Source organism: Anneissia japonica, unplaced genomic scaffold, assembly GCF_011630105.1.
Source record: "Anneissia japonica isolate Jap-2015-1 unplaced genomic scaffold, ASM1163010v1 scaffold288198_len44803_cov136, whole genome shotgun sequence".
Classification (NCBI taxonomy): domain Eukaryota; kingdom Metazoa; phylum Echinodermata; class Crinoidea; order Comatulida; family Comatulidae; genus Anneissia; species Anneissia japonica.
The window spans coordinates 15,609-36,519 of NW_022747947.1; the positions used below are offsets into that span (position 1 = coordinate 15,609).

General features: G+C 33.3%; 1 protein-coding gene across 1 annotated transcript; it reads left to right on the plus strand.

Moving 5' to 3' along the window:
• The first annotated feature begins 1,287 nt into the window (after positions 1-1,287).
• LOC117120642 (obscurin-like) lies at positions 1,288-16,683 on the plus strand. Its single transcript, XM_033265669.1, has 8 exons — positions 1,288-1,450; positions 2,238-2,540; positions 4,935-5,273; positions 5,932-6,258; positions 11,153-11,473; positions 11,632-11,680; positions 11,790-11,954; positions 16,049-16,683. Exons 1-8 carry the CDS (start codon positions 1,288-1,290, stop codon positions 16,254-16,256), a joined length of 1,875 nt encoding a protein of 624 aa, XP_033121560.1. The 3' UTR covers positions 16,257-16,683.
• The last annotated feature ends 4,228 nt before the right edge of the window (positions 16,684-20,911 follow it).

Below are 20,911 nucleotides of genomic sequence, written 5' to 3' on the forward strand. Positions count from 1 at the left end.
GCACTTCGATTATTTATTAGGCAGCTTTAATTTTTAAATTTTAATGTTTGTGTAATGGTGTTGCATTGGAGAGCCGCCTGATAGTACTTATGTACTTTCGGCAATCCACGGGGTGCTCCACTGTTTGTTTGTATTTTTGTATGTTACCTGGAAATTGAATAAAATAAAAAAAAAATAAAAAACATTGTTTTCAATTTTTTTTTTTTCCACTTCATTAAATTATATTGGTTTTCCGTGTTTTTTTTTTACTTTATACCTTTTAACAACTTTTCTTTTTGTTGCTATTTCAGCTTCATTTCTCATTAAAGCAATGGGGAAAAGCCCTATGTTCTGTTGTTTAAACAGACATAGTAAGTCTAGTTATTATTATTATTTAGTCAAACTGCTGAGTAAGGCAAGATTTTTATTTTTTTTTTTTACTTTTCCTACAAAAGGGATGTTTAGGGATGATTCAGACAAAAATACATATTTGAAAATCAATAAATGAAATACAAATTATAGGTGCTACAATATTTTTTTTCTTGTTTTGCTAGATGTAGAAATCCTTGTGTTACTTCACCCACAGAATAAAGTAGAAACTAATAAAAGTACAGTAATATTATTTTTGATATATTTGTAATGTACAGTATATTATAACCTGAGGTCCAGTACAGCAATTAAGTTAAAAAAATATAATTATGTGTATTTTCTTGTTTATTTTCAGAGACAGTCCTAAAGCTACCAGTAAGAACATGTTTACCTTATTTTAATTAATATTCTTTACTATTAATACTGTATAGTTTTAAATGTGTATTTCATATAAACTGTTTAGATGGAATTGGTTCTATAATTTATCATTAGGAATCGATCACATGTAATAGGCCTAATATTCTACATTGCATTATTTATTGCTGCGAAGCAGCCAATTCATATTCTTGACAGCAATTTGACCTCTGAAAGGTCATTGTTTGTCAAAAAACAAGTGACACTTTTGACACAAGTATAGACACTTTTTGACAAAAATGAAAAATTACGACTTTGTTACCCAATGAGAAGTGTTCTAATAAAGACAATGGGTCGTGTCTCATATTATTTGTTATATTTTTATTATTCATTATTTTTACTTGACTCGCATAAATAATTTTGTTCGAACAACATTTATATGCAGTTGTACTTCGCAGCACTTCACTTGCAATTTGCAATTTCTAGTTTAGTAGTATGTGCTTTATAGATATCATGTATAAAGTAAAACTACAAAGCACATTTTACTTGTTTATGTATTGTATAAAAACAATGATAATGTGATGCATGTTGCTTGACCCTAAAGATCCATTTACTGTGGATGCTGATGGTAGAGGAACAGTCAGTCTGACAATTTCAAACCCTATGAGATCAAATGGAGGCAACTACAAGTGCACTATTGTGAGATGTGGAAAATCATATCCACATGAGAACAAATTATGTGTTCATTGTAAGTTATCTCATGTTATGTTATTCATTATCATTAGTTTAAGTATTTCAATAATGTTAATACAGTAACATTTCCCGATTACATACCCCTCTATCCAAACTACTCAGAGTTCGTGAATGAGAAAATCTGTAATTCAAAGAGTTCAAATTTTCATAGCATCTCAGTAAGGGTATGCCAGGCCTAATGCTGTATTTTCCTTTGTCAGGAAATGTTACTTGGACAAAAAAATAATAGTGTACAGAAGCCAAATTTACCTGACTTACAGTATGTGATGTATTCATTTTAAATGATTTCCGAATGAAACGTTATTATTCTCTTCATAACGATCACGATTAGATTACCGCACTAGTTTTATCTATTGTAATAGCACCCCCAATGAACAAAAAGTAAGATTCCCTATACTGATGTGTAGTAGCTGCCTGAACAAGCATGTACAGCTCTAAATGGAATATATCTTGGGTGAAAACCATTTATATACTGTTGCTTTAAAAGAAGTTTTTATCAATCTTGCAGTTAGAAAAAATGTATGTAACAGCCATTTAAATACACTACAATGTAAAATAACAAGTTGTTCATAATGAAGTTTGTAAAATTGAGAGTTTGTAATTGGGACGTTCGTAATTGATAGATGTTAGTGTAGTGCATAATCAGACATATTAGTAAAGTAGTGATAGTCTAAGGTATGCATTCTTTCCTGTTTACAACAAATGTCTTTCCCGTACTTACAATATATTGCAATTATATGTAGTGTGTCTGTTCTCTAATGTCTGCCTTTTTTTTTAAAAAGGGATTGATATTGTACAGGTAAATGAAGAACTAGAATGTGGTGGTGAATTTGCGATGGAATGCAAATATGGACCAGTAGATGAGTGTATTTTAGATTGCATTTGGAAGAAACTTCATAAGGATGGAACACCAACCAATATCTCTGTAGTTTCACGATTTGAAACAATTAACGATTTTGAAAAGGGGAACAGCTCGCTGAAGATCAGGGAGGTTACATTAGCAGATGCTGGGGAGTATCAGTGCATTGTTAAGCTAAGTGTTGGAAGACAGGTTGTGGCCAAAAAGATACTTGTTGTCAACCAAGGTATAGACACTTTGATCCGCTTCAGAAGCAGATCACCTCTTGTTATTGTCAGAGATCATCTTCTTTTTATTCTCCTTTATTTCTCCCCATTTTTGTGTGCACGTATCTCAAAATTGGCATGAGCTACACACATGGGAGCTTCAGTGAACATTTAGTTGGCCTGGAATAGTCACACTAAGCTTTTCAATGTGCCCAGTCATGCGTTTTTACCTTATCGATCATATTATCCTAACCAATTGTCATTTTTCAATCATATTCAGTGAGCATAAACTTCAGGTCACACATAGGGATCTTTGCGCGCATTTGTGTCGACATACACCTGTGAGGTTACAGTGTATCCGAGACAATTCTCTTTCGGAAATGTCCCTTAATTTTTCATTCTGATGACACCATCATGGTCAAAATGAAGGATTTTTGGATCCCTCTCATCTGTCTTTTTTCAAATATGTGAAAAATCAACGACAGAGGCTGGCAGACTGTATTTCGACACTGATATATTGTTCATATGAAAGGAAAATTCATGTGGCATTACCAACCAACAGGCGTTTTTAAATTATACTTGACCAGTGGCGGATTGTCAAGGCAAGCTAGGTATGCAGTGCATACCCTGGCTAAAACAAATTTTTAAAAAAACAATATAGTAGTACAGTTTCTCCGTTTTATTTAGTATTTTTTAGTCAGAATCTTCTATATAAACCTTAATTTTGCTGCAGTTCATTGGAATACCAAAGTTTTTCAATGTTTGGCCTACTTTGGTATCAAGGATAAGTCACAGTCGGGTCTATTGCATCTTACACTCAGCTGCTTAAAATTTCCACATGGCTTGTTTTCAATATCAGCCAATGGAAGGGAGCTTATAGGGTGGGAAAGTGGGGGATCGGTGATTAGGTGGTTGGGGTGGGGGGCTAACTCACAAAATAAGGTGATTTTAGGTGACTTTTACCTACTTGAGCATGATTTGTTGGTTGGGGTGTGGGTGTGACGACTAATGGATGGGTGAGTATTTTTTCCTAGATATGCTAATACCTAGCATACCTTGCAATTTACCCTACCCTCCGCCACTGCATTTGACAAGGTTCAGTTTCTTGTGCCATTACCGTCCACGTGGACGCTGTGACATGCATGTACTTGTGCGATAAAATTTGAAAATTCTCTATCACTTTTCAGATAATTTAAAGCATGTTTCAGGTCATTTTCAGTATTCCAAATCTTTCATAATTTACGCGCTGTACGCTCATTTCCACGCGCAGAGCATGTACTGAAGCTGGAAATTACGTTTTGTTACATATTTTGGGTTCCTGACACTGTATTCATACCAGGAGTCAACTTTTTGTGCCATTACCGTGCGCTCAGGCGTCAAGACGTGCGCTTACGCATGCGTAAATCTTTTAAAATGCTCAAAATTACTCTTTTTATAAAACTAATTAGAGCAGATTTTAGGCCATTTTGAGCATTTTCAAACAGAAATATTAATAAGTAAATTTTCTAAATAAATTTGAAGATCATTAACTAAATTATTAAGGAGAGTTTAGTGCTGAATTTTTTCCTAAAACCATACTGGTGATGAGGTGATACAATCTTAGAAATCGCACCATGCTCACGGTGTGAATTTTGAAATTTCATCTCCTCATTATGTGAGATGAAATCTTTGCAAAATTTTGACTTAATAATACAAGGTTCAGTACGTTTTTATGATGAAATAATTCTATCCACACTTGTATCTTTGGGTTCCCCATTAAATTAAATTATATTTTCTTGCTGATACCTGTAGTCTGTATTAATAGTCATTTATTAGCTATTGGCTGTATTGCATCATGTTCAGTCGTTGCTCTCTTGTGCAGTATTTGCAATAGTTTATTCGCGATTTTCTAGATTTCCTGCTGTGTACCTGTAGTTAACTTCGAGTTCTTTGAAATTCTGATTTTGCAAGCAAAATCACATTTATAAGGAGGATGTCATGTATTTATGTTATTGAAAACAACACTAGATATCCAGGTACGTTGTTTACACGCGTAATAGGCTAATTGTGCGTGTATTAGACAAGCAGGGGTGGAAAAGTAGTAGTAGTAGTAGAGTAGAGAGCTAACACACACGAGGGAGAACACACGTAAGAGCTCAGCTCACATATTTGTAACTCTCGATTGAATTGTTGACTGGAAACAAAGGAAACAAGTTACAGTGATATATTGTCTCACATTTTATTAATTGGATCCCGATGAAACCATAACACTTTGGTTATGTATGGTTTAATTATAATGATGGAAATGAAGATTAAATGCAATTGATTTTGATGATCAAAATCATACGATTTCACATATCTAAATTGCATAAACTTAATATTAAACATTATAATAAAATAATCCAGTGAATCAATTATCGTTTTTTTTTTTTCAGCTCCATTCTCATTGGAAATTCCAGATAAAACAACCAATGAGGGCATTAGCACCTTCAGGTTGTATTTATACTTTACTGAAGTCATAGAAGATTCTCTGAAAGATATATCAGATATCAAATGGTACAAGGGCAAATCTAAAAAAGCAGGAAGTTTGCTCGCTGATCTAAAAAATAAATTTACAAAACAAGGCTATGCAGCAGGTTTGGATTTAGAAAAATCTCGGGCTTTTTTGACTTTGGAGAATATCACAACTGAACATGCTGGAGAATACAGTTGTGAGGTGGAAGTCAATGGAAGAAAGTTTGCATTTGTTTGTACTGGATCACTAAAGGTTAACGGTACAGTACTTGTATTTTGAAAGAGCTTACAATAACAATATTGGTCTCGCTCTTAATAAATACTCCTTTCAAGATAGACCTTCAGTAAAAGACCGCTTTTCTGCATCATGGATAAACGTATCCTGTATTTTCATTAGTTTATTATTTATTATTTTTCTAATTATAGACGAAACCTCCTAAAGACCATGAAATTCCTGTTCTAAAAAATGGTATTTAATTGGAGGGAGAATTAATATTGATTTGCATAAAGCCAACTCCTGCACCATAAGAGTGTAATAAAACAAGGTACCATATTCAAAATTTATGTAGGTACTAATACGATACTAATAAAAAAAGTCTATTCCAAGTTAATAATGAATATTACAACTGGTATTTTGGCACTAGCACCACTTAATATATTTTTTATTTGTTTTTGTGAGGTTTCAAATTAATATCAGTAGGTCAGATACATCATTGTCTGTGTAGGTATTTCTTTCACTGTAGCATTGATACAGAGGAAGTTTGGATTGGATATCCCGAGGCCTACTGTGGGTCCGGATCTTTGAGCTGAACCACAGCGGATCTGGTACAAGAATGCTAGGTATCCTATCTTTTAGTAAATAACATTATTATCATGATTTTTTAAAGAAATTATTACTACCTTTTTTTTATTACACAGGTCATTTATTGATGTCTGTAAAAAAAAATAGTGGTGCCATAAAAGGTGAAGATGTTGAACTGCGTTGGAATTTGTTAAAACCTCTGGAAATTGAATCATTTATCTTTTACAAAAATATTAAGAACAAATGGAAAGCCGTTGCTCAGTCGAATGATCGCTTTAACTTACATTATAGTGCTTTAAAGGAGGATCAACAGTTAATTCTGAAGATTTTTAATGTTGAACTCGCACATGCTAGTTTCTACATGTTGAAGTGTTCTACTAAAAATACTGATGGTAATGAAAGTGATTGGTACTCTTCTACATCTACTTGTTTAACTGTTGAGGGTAAAGACATTTTTATTCCATTATACCACTTTAAGGCCTGTATTCTAAAAAGTAAAACTAAATAGTCTGAGAGCTAGCAACATAAGATTTGACCCCTCCTAATGTAGGGTAGGCCGTCAAAGACAAAAAGTATGTAAGATGAACCCCGGAGGTTGGGTCTGACCCCAGACCCCCAAAATCCTAAATCTTACATGATATCAAGTTGGGAAGGTGATGTAAGACCTCCAGCAAAGTACCCCCACCTAAGCATGTTCCTATCTTAATGCATTGACAAAACTTCCAAAATATGACAGTGTAGAGAAAATGCACTCCTAGAAGACCAACTTTTTTCCTGGTGTATGCAAAAATCCTAAATCCTACCCAATATGAGGTTGGGAAGGTGATGTAACACCCCCTAAAAATTTCCCCCACCACCTAGCCACATTGGCAACACTTCCTATATATTATGACAGCGTAGATAAAATTCACATATTGAAGCGCATGGACCAATTTTTTCCCCAACAAAATAGCCTACAATCGATGTACATCACAAAAAACCTAAATCCTACCTGATATCAGGTTGTGAAGGTGATGTAATACCCCTACAAGTTAACCTCTCTCATCCCTATTTCTATCTTAATGCATTGACCACACTTCTTTAAAGTAAAATATTATGACAGTACAGGAACCAAAAAATGTACGTTGGTAGTAGTGTTGCCAGACATCAAGTTATACTTTTTCCTCCTCATTGCTCCGCTTCACCTTAATCCCCCAGTCATGTCCCTACACATTAAAATTCTAGTACATCCTGAAAAAGAACTTAAAAATAACTTAAACGTAAAAATTCTTTTTCCTATGCTCCCCTCTGTGCATGTACCAATCTCCCACCCCTCCCCCCCACCAGTCCAAGTCAATATCTTATACTGGCTTTGAAAATGCAAGTATTCTATACCTAGTCTAAAACCATGTTTCTGTAGAATAAAAACCCTGATATATATGTTGCTGCGTTGCCATACCCCGACATATGTTTCCACAAATACCCTTACCCCTACCTACCTGTAACCCACCCCACCTCTGCCCAACTTCAATATATTTATTCCATCTAATAATCAACAAAACATGGTGAAAACAATGTACTGACAGAATGGAAAAGAAAATCCAGGATTTTGGGCGAGTCGAATGGCCGAGCGGTAAGGCAGGAGCACCGCTAGCTACAGCCTTAACATCGTCACTTGTTCCAGCCGCTCCTCGCCTAAGGTTCAGTTGGTAGAACCAAGTTCCATTATAAATAAATCATTAATGAATGGGTATGTTTCTAAACGATTGGAAAGACTCAAAGATTACTCCCATATATAAAGGTAAAGCCCTAACAATTATAGACCAATCTCAGTGGTATGCTACATAGCCAAAATTACTGAAAAGACTGTGGTGCTATGCTGTGGAATAATCTTAATCTTAATGACAGTGTTAAAAATGCACCAAGTCTAGTCAAATTAAAACAGTTTATTTTATCTGGAGTGTACAATTTCACTCTGTTTGCTCACCTTATATATACTGTAAAATAATTTTTTAGTATTTATGTATTGTGTTTCTTAACCTTTTGTTCTTGATACTTAACTACTACATATGCTCCGGGTGTTGAGATGCGTGCCATCGTGTTTGGGATTCAGTGTTTCGGCATTGATTTGATGGTTGATGTCGGAATGTTGGGTCTGGGCGCGCTGGTGCTCATTTGGTTACTCAGAGAGTGTATTTCTTATCTGAGATTTTTTACTACATTGTTTGGCTCTTATAGTTTTATACTACTTATATGTATACTGCCTTGCACGGCCTTGATAAAAAACACCCTTGGGTGACTCAAGTTTTACCGTGTTGAAATAAAGTATTTATTATAAGAGTAATTTTTAGAGGTCTTAAGTTGGAAGAAGTCAATTCTGGGAGCAGGGGTGGGCCCCTGTCAGGAAGAGCTGCTCCCCTCCCCCACTTATCCAGTCGGGGAGAAAAGCCACAATTTTTTGTAATTCAGTAGTTTTTGGTGCCTTTTTTATTGTGAAATATTTTTTAGCCATTGGCTACAATGTAGTATTTTTTTAGTTGAATAAAATCCTTGAATTGAAAATTCATCGGAAAAAAGTAAATTATATGTACTGTATTTTCTACATAATTTGATAAATTCTCAAACTTTAGGGCATCGCCCCCTTGACCACTTCCGATATATTTTGATCAATTCCCGACTACGCCCACTTTGCTCCCGTTGTGACACCTCCAGTGACAAATCTGAGAATTTGCAAAAGGGGGAGCAGGAAGGGGGCTTATATAGGGTCTATACCAGCTCAACCCCACCATGATTGGGGCTGAGGTAGAACATTATGATTGTGGCACCTCTAGGTGGCTGGAAATGGCATTCTCAGACTAAATTTTGAATGTGATTTTACTCACATGTGATACATGTTGGTCCATGTGCTACATGCGGTGAATTTTCTCTACACTGTCATATTTAGGAAGGTTTGCCAGTGCATTAAGATAGGAATGTGGGAAGGTGGTGGGGGTAATTTGTCTTGCCAACCTGATATTGATTTTTTGTGATGTAGAAAAAGAGTTGGTCCATGAGTAACATAGGGTGATTTCTCTACACACTGTCATTTAGGAGGTTTTGCCAATGCATTAAGATAGGAACCTGTCTCTTATACACATCTAGATGTGTATAAGAGATACCCCCGCTCTGTAACACCCCCCCCCCCCCCTTTTAGTCCATTTTTGCACACCATTACTATTACGATGCTTTGTTTACTATAACAAGAAAATCCTCTTTCTTAATGAATACAATTTTTTTTTTTAAATGTCAAAGAATCAAATTTTATAGATTTGTTCACTTATTTAAAAAGATTTATTATAATTTTTAATTTACTGGTTTTTGAAACTATAAGAATAACCTAAAATTCGAATTGTTTCTTACATTTTAAGTAAGTTTATAAGCTTTTATTTGAAATTATAATGAAAAACAAATCCTTGCCAATTAACAGATTAAAAGTTTTATATTCTCTCCATATATGGTTTTAGCTAGTAATTGATTTTTTGTCTGTAAATTGGGAAAACTGAATTGTGTTTCTCCTTGGAAGTTTTTTTAATTGCTTTATGGAATTTTTTCAGATTTTACCAGAGCAAGAGATTTGTAAATAACACCATTTTTATATTGTTCCATGGCTTTGGCTCGTAATTGATTTTTTTTTGTCTGTGAATTGAGAAAAATGAATTGTACTGTATGATCTTGTTATTTTGTATTGTAAAATTAGTTAAGATAGTATAATACATACTCCAAGTATCGAAATGCACGCCATCATGTCGGGATTCAATTAGTCTTCATAAACATTCACATACACATTCACATAGTTTTTTTATGTATTTTTATTATTCTCTTCTAAAAATCATAATAAATATAGTGAATTTAAAGGAAATGGGTTATTTCTCAGAGATTGTTGCTTGCTCACAGAAAAGCAGAAGGCGCTTCCCGATTTCTGGAAGATTCCTGCTAAATTGGTCTATACTATTGGTCTATAGTCTATACTATTGTTTAAAGAAGCATTTGCTATACGTAGGCTACACCCATTGCTTAACAATGGGCTCAAAGCTTCAAAGGAGCTTTCTTTGTTTTTGTAGGTAGCTTTGATCAGTAGGGTAAGGATGCTTTGATCTTTAGTTTATTCATAGCTATGTCACCTACTATTGGTAATGTTTTGATTGGTCAAACACTTTTGGTACTGATGATTTATTTATTTATTTATTTATTTATTTATTTAATCTTTCTTTATACTGTAGGCACTTTCAGTACTAAAGTACTGATTTTCAAAGTGGTACAGTGTCAAGAAACATATACGGTAGAAATAAAGACAAAGAATAAAATAAAATAAAATTTGAAAATTATTTTAAATGATTTTGGAATGAAAAAGTCGACATCTTTAAAATTAATTTTTAATTTGTGTGGTAGTTCATTCCAACTTTTGGATGATCGATATAAAAAAGTTCTTTTTCCCTGTCCAATATTATACATTGGAAGGACCAGGTTGTTATGGGTTTGGCTATGTGTGTTTTTAGAAGGGGTAGTATTGTTAAAGGTAAATTTTAAAGACAAATATTGAGGGGCATATCCTTTTAAGCATTTGAAAGTCATAAGAAGTAATTTTTCATTCCAAATCACATTAAGTCTATTCCATCCAAGGGCACTTAAAATATAATCAACAGGAGTCTTTATATCAACAGAAAGTAAAATTCTACCTAATCTATTCATAAGAACTTGTAAACAGTTAGAATTTTGAACATTACAATTAGACCAAACACAACAACAATAATCGAAAAGACGAAAAATTAAAGCATTTGCTAACATTTTAAGCGTATAAGAAGGAAGAAAAGATTTAGTACGTCGGATGACACCAATACGCTTTGAAACATTGGATGAAATATTGTTTATAATAATATGTCGTTCTTATATAGCGCTTCATGCCTTTACAAGGCATCAGATTGTGTTGAATTTATATTTACAACTTGAGACCTGTTACTTAAGTAAGAAATAAACCAGTTCAATTCTTCATTGTTAACACCATATGATTTAAGTTTGGTAATGAGTAGTTCATGATCAACTGTATCAAATGCTTTTTTAAGATCCAGAAATATGGCAGCTGTTGCTTTACCATCATTAAAATTATTAAGTATGTGATCAGATATATCTGTTAGAGTAGATGACATAATTAATGTCGAAATATTGAATACCGACACAATGGTGTTTATTTCGATACTTGGAGTAAAGTATTATACTACCCACTCCTGCGACATGTAGGAGACATAAGACCCCTGCTAAACCACACCATATATTATTTTGTCATGTATGTAAAACATACTGTTATTTTCCTTCTTTCTTTAGCCATTGACATACCAAATGTTTTGGCATTTGATGGAGAAGACAGTGCAACCTTAACCTGTGCCTATAATCTCAAAGGTAAAGTGGATATACAAAAATGGTCTAAAGAAACAGCTAAAGGAAAGAAAGTGATCTTTGACTCTGAAAACTTGGAGAAAACGGAAAGGATGAAATATGAAGCTCGTCTTTATCAACTCTGTTGCCAGTTGAAAATAAATCAAGTGACAGTGGCTGATGCTGGTGTTTATACCTGTGAGGTAGTTTCAAAGAAAAAATTCACTCCCAACACAGAGCATCAGGCATCCACAACTCTTGTTGTGCCTTGTGAGTTTCATGATATTTTGTTTACTTAAGCAAAACAGAAAGCGTTGAAAGTGAAAAAAATACAATATTTCAAAAATATGTGTGATTGTTTCTACATATTGCAGGTGTTTGTTACATTTAACCTTCTGTATCTTAAATTTTCTATTGTCATTTTTTAGTGGACGTGTTTGGTTCAGGTGTAGAAGGTGAAGATCATTGTGTTTACAGGTTTGTGAACTTTAGAATTTGTTACATAATATATAAAACTTGTCTATTATTTGTGTTTACTTCTTTTCTTTAAATTATTTACCACAGTTTTGTATCGTTCCTCACATAGACATCCTGCTATAGTTTTCTTGGCCAACAAGCATTTCATTGTTTTTTGTGAAGAGCAAGTTGATGACAAACATTCAAGAGGATTGTCACGTAGAGGAAAACTGATGGAACACAATAGAATTAAATGGGAAAATCAACAAACCATATTAGCCAAGGCTGATACAAGGTATCTCATTGTTTAACTTTTTTTTAGAATTAATGTAGGTTTTGGTGCATAAAGTTTTTTTTTTAATGAAATATTTATGAAATAATTGCTTTATACAAATAAATGTACAGTATATTGATTGTTGGAACATTTCATTTTATTCAGGAATTATAATCACATATTTCGTGAATACAGAACAAAATCAAAGAACAGATAAATAATTAAGAACAATAGAAAAGACATTAATTCCCAGGGTAACCCAGTTTGAAAATATAAAAAACTTATTACCATTGGGGGTCCTTAAAAAAATTTAACAATAAAACAAATTAACAATAATAATTCCTAAGTTTATTAAATTGTAAAAGATTTAATACATGAAAAAAACTGATATAAAAGAAAGAGATTACACATTCTTATTTCAAACATGAAATAGTGTTAGTCTGAAATATAGTAATCAACAGTAAAATGACAAGCAGCATTTTGAAGATTTATAAACAAATATTTTATTAGTGTCGTGGACTGGAATAATGCTTTTGCCACGTTCCCTATTGTTTTGCTTTTGTATGGATCGCTGCACACTTCTGCATAGATCGTTGCATCTGGATTCGCGTGTTAGTGTTATGCAATTTGCATAGCAGGTGGCTTGCTGTTTATAATACATTTTCTTCGGCTGCTGCGTTTGAAGATATTTGATTTTCTTGGAGGAAACATGTTTTGTTTTAGTTTTTAAATATGTACTTTAATGGTTGCTCACATGTGTAAGTACACTAGAGTATTTGATACTTTGCCTAAACTTGCAATATTATGACGATTATCTGTTCTTGTTAGTCAATAGGTAATAAAATTGATAACATATTGCTAGTTAATAGGAATAAATTTAATAACAGTATTTTGCTAGTTATAATATATCGTTAATTATATCACAATAATGGTTCTTGGACGATTGTTTCCATGTATGTAATGAACAACGTTAAAGCACAGTACTAATATATAATGTGCTTATCCCAATTCAGCTTATTTCCATTCCGTGTTGTAAGGAAAATAAGCATTTTGTTCAAGAAGTTCTTCATGATTTGATTCAGGTATATTGAATTGGTTCTGGTTAAACTTAGTGCATTTAATATTATGATTGCTATTGAATACTCATTCAAATTCAATGATTGTTTAAAGTGATTGTTAGTATTGTGTTCACAATTGATTACTGATTGCCATAGTGTTTGTATAATAGTTTCATTACGGGTGGTAATGGCCCAGGGGGCCATTGGCCCACTCACTTTTTATACTGGGGGGGGGGCCTGCTCCCCCCCCCCCACTTTTGTGACTGTTCCCAGCACTAGTGACAAACATTTTATGAACGCTGCAATGTCGTCATTATTATTATTATTATTATTATTATTATTATTATTATTATAAAATATAGCTTTTTTTTTCATTTTCTAACGACCATTACAAGTTCTCTTTTTGAGTTGAGCAACCAAATGTTGATTAACGTCTGTATACGTGCGTCTGTAAAGTTGCCTTGAAACCTACCCTCGAGCATGAAGAAAATTTCGCCTGCATTCGTGAATTCTGTATTTAGGCATATAGGGGGGGGGGAGGTAGACACTCTTAATGGAGCGACGTTCTAGTTCTGTTTATGCTAACCACGAAGATGTATAGTAAGTGTAACTGATTGACTTACAGTAAACTTTCAAACCAGCGTAATCTTACCACATTTAAACTCTAATTTAACGAAAACAATAAGATACTTAATTATTAGGCCATTTTTAAAAAATAAAGTTGTCTGAAGGTTAACTACAGAATTTACATTACACTGTAGTTAATGTGTTATAGGTTGTAAAACTGTATTGAGTAAAAAAAAAATGTATTCAACTTTTAATCTGAGAGTGCCATTTCCGGCCATCTAGAGGTGCCATAATCATATTAACAACAGCTGTGGGGCTGAGGCGGGTGGACATTCTATTTACGCAAGACTCTCCCTGGAACCCCTCTATTTCGACTTCGTGGACCCGCCACAGTTGGAGTATCATTTCCGAGCTTAGCTTATAGAAAGGTAATTTTTATTTATCGGGGGAAAAGTGAAGTTTTCGTCGGGGAACCCAGATCAAGGATAACCCTCATAATAAAAAATTCATTGAGGTCGTGGAAGCAATCTCGACTTCGACTTTGTTCGGAAATCTGTGGCGCGTTCAAGGGGAGGGGGAGGCTAAATTGTTCAATATTTTTTTAATGGAGATTATAAGGAAAATTATATTCAAATTTTAAGAGTGTAATTTCCAGCCATCTAGAGGTGCCATAATCACAAATCTTCTTGCCTCAGCCCCAACCATGGTGGGGCTGAGGTGGTATAGATTCTCCATCTGCTGAAGTACCCAGTGGCGGATTCAAGGAGACCCAGACGGCCTGCTCGCTCACCCTCCTAAATTGTTCAATAAAAAAATGGAGATATAAAGATAATTATATTCAAATTTTATGTCTGGAAGTGCAATTTCCGGCCATCTAGAGGTTCTATTTCGAATTCCTGTATCCGCCACTGGAAATTACAACAAATATGAAATCATATTACAGTAGCTTGATGCCTATAAAATAACTTATAAAATTCACCAAACTTCGTAAAATATCCATTGCCAGTTGTTTAAATGAGCGCACATGTTTACGATGACGAAATAAAAAAGTGTGTTGAAGTCAGCAACTTATTTGACACCGTGGCGCTAGATTTTTGCGAAGTGCATATAAACAACACAATTCAGAATTTGATCTAAATACTACAAAAAACATGACATAAAGGTCCATAAAGTATACAGATGTTTTAATAAGAATTAAAACAATATTTTGTTAAATGGGAGAATGCTAGCGAATAAAATAATTTGGTTTTTATTGAAGGTAAATTTAGCTAGGGTCTAGTCTACTACTATTGCGGTAGACCACGCTGCTGCTGCACTGCCGGTTTGTTTCGTACTACTACTAGGGTACTATAATTGACCTAGTCGCCATTAGTCTGATATATCAATGGCAGAGTATAGCTAGTGGAAACTGATCTACAGTAGTTTACAAATTTGATAGTTTTTTACGAATACCCTTTGGTTCTAAGGGGCTCAAAAAATAGAAGTTTTATTAAACAAGCCTTTCCACCACGTGGATTTTTCAGTCTGGTTTTCCCTTAATTCTTGTTTAGTGATGTTGACTTCCTTGAAGCTGGCTGGCTGCTGTATCTGGCTCTAACTTGCCATCAAACGCAATTAGGGAAAATTGTATCATATTTCAAGATTTAGATAGGCAGTTTAACTTCTTCATGAACCATGCTTATAAGAAATTGATATTGTTTCATTTGTACGGTCACCTAAAAAAGTTCATTGCGTGCTTGTGCTAATAAAATATTTGTTAATCTTCAAAGTGCTGTTTTTCATTTTACTGTTTATTAATTAATTTATTTTATTTTTTTTTCTTTATACTGAATATACACTTTTCAATACATAGTACTGGTTTCCAAAGTGGTTCAGTTCTTAACTACAAAATTTTAAAAGCAGATACCTGTATATACATATGGTAACCAAAAAAAGATGGATAACTTAACTACAAATGAAAATAGATTTAAAATGAACATATTAGAAAGAAAACTTAAGAAAAATTATAAATTTAAATAATAAATATGAATATGCAAAGTAAGAGAAAATCAGGTTATTAATTAAGATGGTATTATTGAGGATTTGAAATAGAAAGCTTAAAATTTGAAAGTGTCATAGATTTAAAGTTGGTTTTAGTATGATCCATAATTTAGTAGATCGGTATACAAAAGTTCTTTTACCTTGCATATTATTCCAGGTGTATTCAATTAGTGTATTTTTACTTTGACTGCGAGTAGTACAATGCATATGCAAATCATAATTAAAATTTTTTTTTTCGATAAATATGATGGAGCATGACCATTTAAACATTTGAAAATCATTATGAGCAATTGTTTGTCCCATTTATCACTGAGTTTGCTCTACCCTAACGAACTTAAAAATATTTACAACTATTATTTCAAACATTGCACTTAATTAAAGTTGTAATTGTTAACCCAAATGATTTCCTATTGCACTTTTGAATAATTTTTATTAAAATGATGTAATTAGGTTTCAGAACTTGGTGCCAATCGTTGTGGATAGAGAAAAAGGTGAAATTATTTTATTATGTGTTGAATGCACAGCTCAGCAGGGTGGTGGTAAGCTAATTCAACTGAAGATTTCTAATGGAAAACCTTTGAGTGATCCAATCGATGTCCTTTTGGAATGGCCTAAAGATATGCAGGAAAGTGCACAGCTCAATTTTATTGGTGTGTAGATAATTGAAATTCCTCAAAAGAAGAAAAATTATTGCAAAAATCAAATATTAATAAAATATGTTTGTGTAATCATTCCTTACTTAAATAATTTGTTAATTTTTGTTAAGGTCCAGGGCATGGTCTGTGCTTGCAGTCGGGACAATTAGTTGTTGCTGGTTTCATCGAGTTTAGTGAGCGTATGACTACATTTTATATCTTTTCTTCTTGTTGCCCATTGACTTAAGTTGATAATAATGTGACTTATTTAACTTAGCTGTAAGTTTTTTATTTATTTTTTGGTGTTGTGTTTCTTTTGTGATTTGTGTGTGAATGATTCTTTATTCCTGGTAATTTCAGACCCATCAACATTAAATATTGCATTATTGGCATAATAAACAATGCTTTCTTTATAATAGTTCCCTTTGAATATTTAAAAAATACTTTTACAATCTATGCAGAGGTTCAGCTTTGTGTGATAACAAGTGCCAGTGGAGGTGACACCTGGGAAGTAGTACCTATATCCTGCAGTCCAGATAATGCTTCTTTTGGAAGCCATGCACAAGTAAGTGGTTTTTTTCCCACTTTTATCACTAATACTATATTCTCTATTGGATAAAAACACATGTGAATGTAATTCTCAAATAATTATGCCACTTATTGTAATATACTAACAACAGCATATCTGAACAAATTACTTAACTAAGCCTACATGTAATATTATTACAAGTTTTGTTGCTCTCAATAAATGTTCTAATACTGGTATTGGCTGAGCAATTTTTCCTTGGTGTGATTCTTCATTTGTTATATTTTATTTATCAAATATTTATCCATGTATTATCAAGGTAATTCAACAGAAGGACGCACACCTCCGCTCTCGAACATAACGCGTGCGTACAGTCCTTTGATCTTTACTGTGGCATTGACAATCCGATACTAGTTGCGAGTACAGCCGTCAATTATTAGTCTATGCGTGCCATTCGTTTTATGGTGCTAGTTTTTGTTTTATTAATTTTGGGTACTTCGCAATGTCTGTTACATCTGATTTTTTTTTACCGCGAGCTTGTTAAATGCTTCTATAAACTGCAATTTGATTTGTGAAAATTGACCAAGAAAATGAAAAGTTATAGCAATTCAAAATTCCTAGACCATGCAGTTTTCAAAATAAAAATTGTAACCTTTGGTAATCAACTACATTTTCCACATACATAGAAATTTTTGAAACTTAAACCATAATTCACCACTATAGACACTTTTTGACAAAAATGAAAAATTACGACTTTGTTACCCAATGAGAAGTGTTCTAATATAGACAATGGGTTGTGTCTCATATTATTTGTTATATTTTTATTATTCATTATTTTCACTTGACTCCCATAAATAATTTTGTTCGAAGAACATTTTATGCAGTTGTACTTCGCAGCACTTCACTTGCAATTTGCAATTTCTAGTTTTAAATAAATTCATCTAGATCCAAATGACATATTTATAAAATATTTTTTTGTTGTTGATCAAAATAAAGCATTGTAATTCTACTTACATACTTTGTTTCCTGAATGCTCCATTTAATTCTTCAGGTAGACTGGTGGTGTTAGTTCCAGTTTGGTCTGATGTCACCTCTGTGTTGTAAAGGTTGAAGTGCACCTGCCTGCACTATCATGAACTTTCACATTTATATGAAGAAATAACACAAGATGAGACTAAAAATAGGCGGTCCCCCGAGACAACCAACCCAATCCAATGAGAACATTTGTAAAGTGCCTTTCTTTGCAGATACGAAGCGCTGCACCCCACATATTTAGGCACCTCACAACCTACAAGCAGCCGTGATCAATGCCTAACCAAAGCACAGAACAAGTAACCAGTAGGTGGAGCAGGCGCACTTTAACCTTTACAACACTGTGGTGACTTCAGACCAAACTGGAATGGACATCAAGAAAACAAGAACAATAAATGTATTATTCACGAAACATAGTATGTAAAAAAAATTACGACTGTTTATTGTGATCAACAAAAACGAAATATATTATAAATATTGATAATGAAGATGATATTGATGTTGAGGGTAGTGATAATGATGTTGTTGATGGTAATGTTTTATGGTAGTGAGTGGTGATGATTCAAGGTTCAAGATTATATTTTGCTGCAATGGCCATTGTGGGTAATATCCATATCAAATTACATGACATATATACAGTATTATACTAATTATGTACAGTACATAGAAATAAAAGTGCCACACAGCGACAAATAAATATAAGTATATGTTGCAGAGCGAGGGGTACTTGGGCTGAGGCTAAAGAGGGCATGTTTAATAACTTTTTAATAAAGTTGAAGTGCATAAGAAAGGAAAGAAGATTTGAAACAGGATGCAAATATTTGTGATATCAGTCATGTAGATGATGATGGTGGTGGTGGTGGCAAAGGTGGTCACGAACCCAGTGACCACAATCATGATGTGTTTGCTTTTTGATTGTTAAATATTTTTTGTAGGCTGGCATTATAAGCATTCCATCAGAAACGAAAAAAGGATTAAACTTGATAGCCTTTACAAATCCAGCACATGAATCAGGTTTTGAAAAACTTTCTATTCGATTGAGCGAAGACGGTGGTGAAAAATGGACAGATCCATGTCCTCCCTTAATTGGAAGAAATTTTGCTGCATGTAGTGATCTAGCCTACTACAAAGGAAAAGATGACAGAGGATTAGCCTGTGTGTATGAGGATATTAACATTACAGAGGGTAAAAATAAAAATGATTATTGCATTTTAATGCAGTTGATTTCTCTTGATGAAGTTATGCAGAAGAAAGGCAAGTGAATTTCTGAAATAGGTAGAGTGTATTTCATGCAGGCTCCGAACCTCATGGTCAGGAGTTAAAACAAATGCTGACCATTCTCAGCCGGTCATGCATAGAAACCCAGGCTTGCACTGTTGACAGACTGTGAAGTGGTTCATGCTGTGTTTCAGCACACGTGCGAGTATTTCAAAGCTTATACAAAGAAATACTAGACATTAAAAATATTATTTATACTTTGTGGCCGCTTATCAATATTGCTAACTTCAGGTCATCTAGAAGACAATTTTTTTTTTGTAATATCTAGTAAGAAACAGAGTACTTAATAACTCAGGATGTTTTGATTTAGGTTAGAAAGTTATGCACAACTTCAACCACAGCCTCGTACACCCTAAAGACAAGATTGAAAAGATGGATACATGTGGTGTAGTCTACAAAGCCACATATTAATACTGTTTACAAGTTTACTTCAGGGACACAGGGAGGGCATTACAAACCCTCATCAATAATCATAAAAGATGTTAAAACAAAGACGGGGAGTAATGACAAGGGCTTTCAGAGCAACATCATCATCAATAATACAAAGAGAGACAGATCATGGAGTCATTATACGTAAGAAGAAACAAAGATAAAACCATGAACAAGGAACAAGGATCCAGGTGCGCATGAACTTTCTAACCTATACAATGATTTAATAACATCCTCTCCTGGCTGGGCCCCGCACAACCTACAACTGGAAGGAGCATACGATGTCATCAGCAGATGACGTTATGACCAGGATGCAATTCCATCTAGCATTAAGTTTATAAAACCTCTATTAAAGATTGAAATGCCCTGGGTAGGTACTCTGTTTTTTTCTAGCTTTTCAGTAATAAAAATGTCTTCTATACAATAACGTAGCTAAATCTATTAAAGATGTATTGTCCCATACTAAATACCAAAAAAATCATAAAAATATTTTTTGAAATGAACTTGCCCATTTTGAAGTAACATAAAAGTTATCAACTTGAACATAAAAATTAGTGTATTAAAAAAAAGTCTACCTATTAGTTTACAGTGAAAAATTATAGAAACCCTTCCAGTGACTGGAAGTGTTTTATCATTTTTATTATAATTTTTTGGTTTAAAAATCAGGGTACACATTTTTAAAATTCAATAATTTTTATGCACAAGTTATTAACTTGTATGCTATTGCAATATGAGCAAGTTTATTAAAAAATTATTTTTTATGATTTTTTTATTTTAGCAAGGGACAATACATCTTTAATTAAATATACAAAAAATAAATAAATAAATAAAAAATAATGGCAAATTAAGAAAAATTATGAAAAAGAGGGATTTTTATGCTTATAAGCATTAATATACTGGATTGAGGTGTGGGCTAACATTCACTCACACTTGGTTGCGAAAATGACAGATTAATGGTTTTTTGAGATGTATTTGATAGATTTTTTTTGTATTGTAAATAATTTGTTTTATAAATTTAAATGGAGATTTATTTACTGGATTTTACAATTATCATTTTTTTTTCAATCATAAGATACGGAATTGAGAATTAGAAATTTTGAGAAAAGTTACTTAAAGTAAAAAAGTTAGATAAAAAAGTTCCTTAATTGTTAGGGTGAGGTTATTTAGAACTACCAAGTTTCCTTACCATATAGATTCAAGTTCACTGGATAAATTGGTCTAGCAGTTAAAATGAATCAGGAAAGTTGTTTTAATTGATGAGGGGATGTTTTACCATCATGGTAATGAATCTAGATTTAGATAATTATTCTATAGAGAACTACAGTGTTACGTCACAATACTATGTGATACTACTCTGTTGCTATCGTTGCAAAATGTGTTCAGCCGGACGCCATTTTCTCCACGGACAAACCA

What these genes read in the sequence shown, in the direction of transcription:
- LOC117120642 (XM_033265669.1), top strand. Translation starts at nt 1,288, where the DNA reads ATGTTGCTTGACCCTAAAGATCCATTTACTGTGGATGCTGATGGTAGA. An exon ending in TGGATCACTAAAGGTTAACG is followed by an intron (nt 5,274 to 5,931) that starts GTACAGTACTTG and finishes TTTATTACACAG; the next exon opens with GTCATTTATTGATGTCTGTA. An exon ending in TACTTGTTTAACTGTTGAGG is followed by an intron (nt 6,259 to 11,152) that starts GTAAAGACATTT and finishes TTCTTTCTTTAG; the next exon opens with CCATTGACATACCAAATGTT.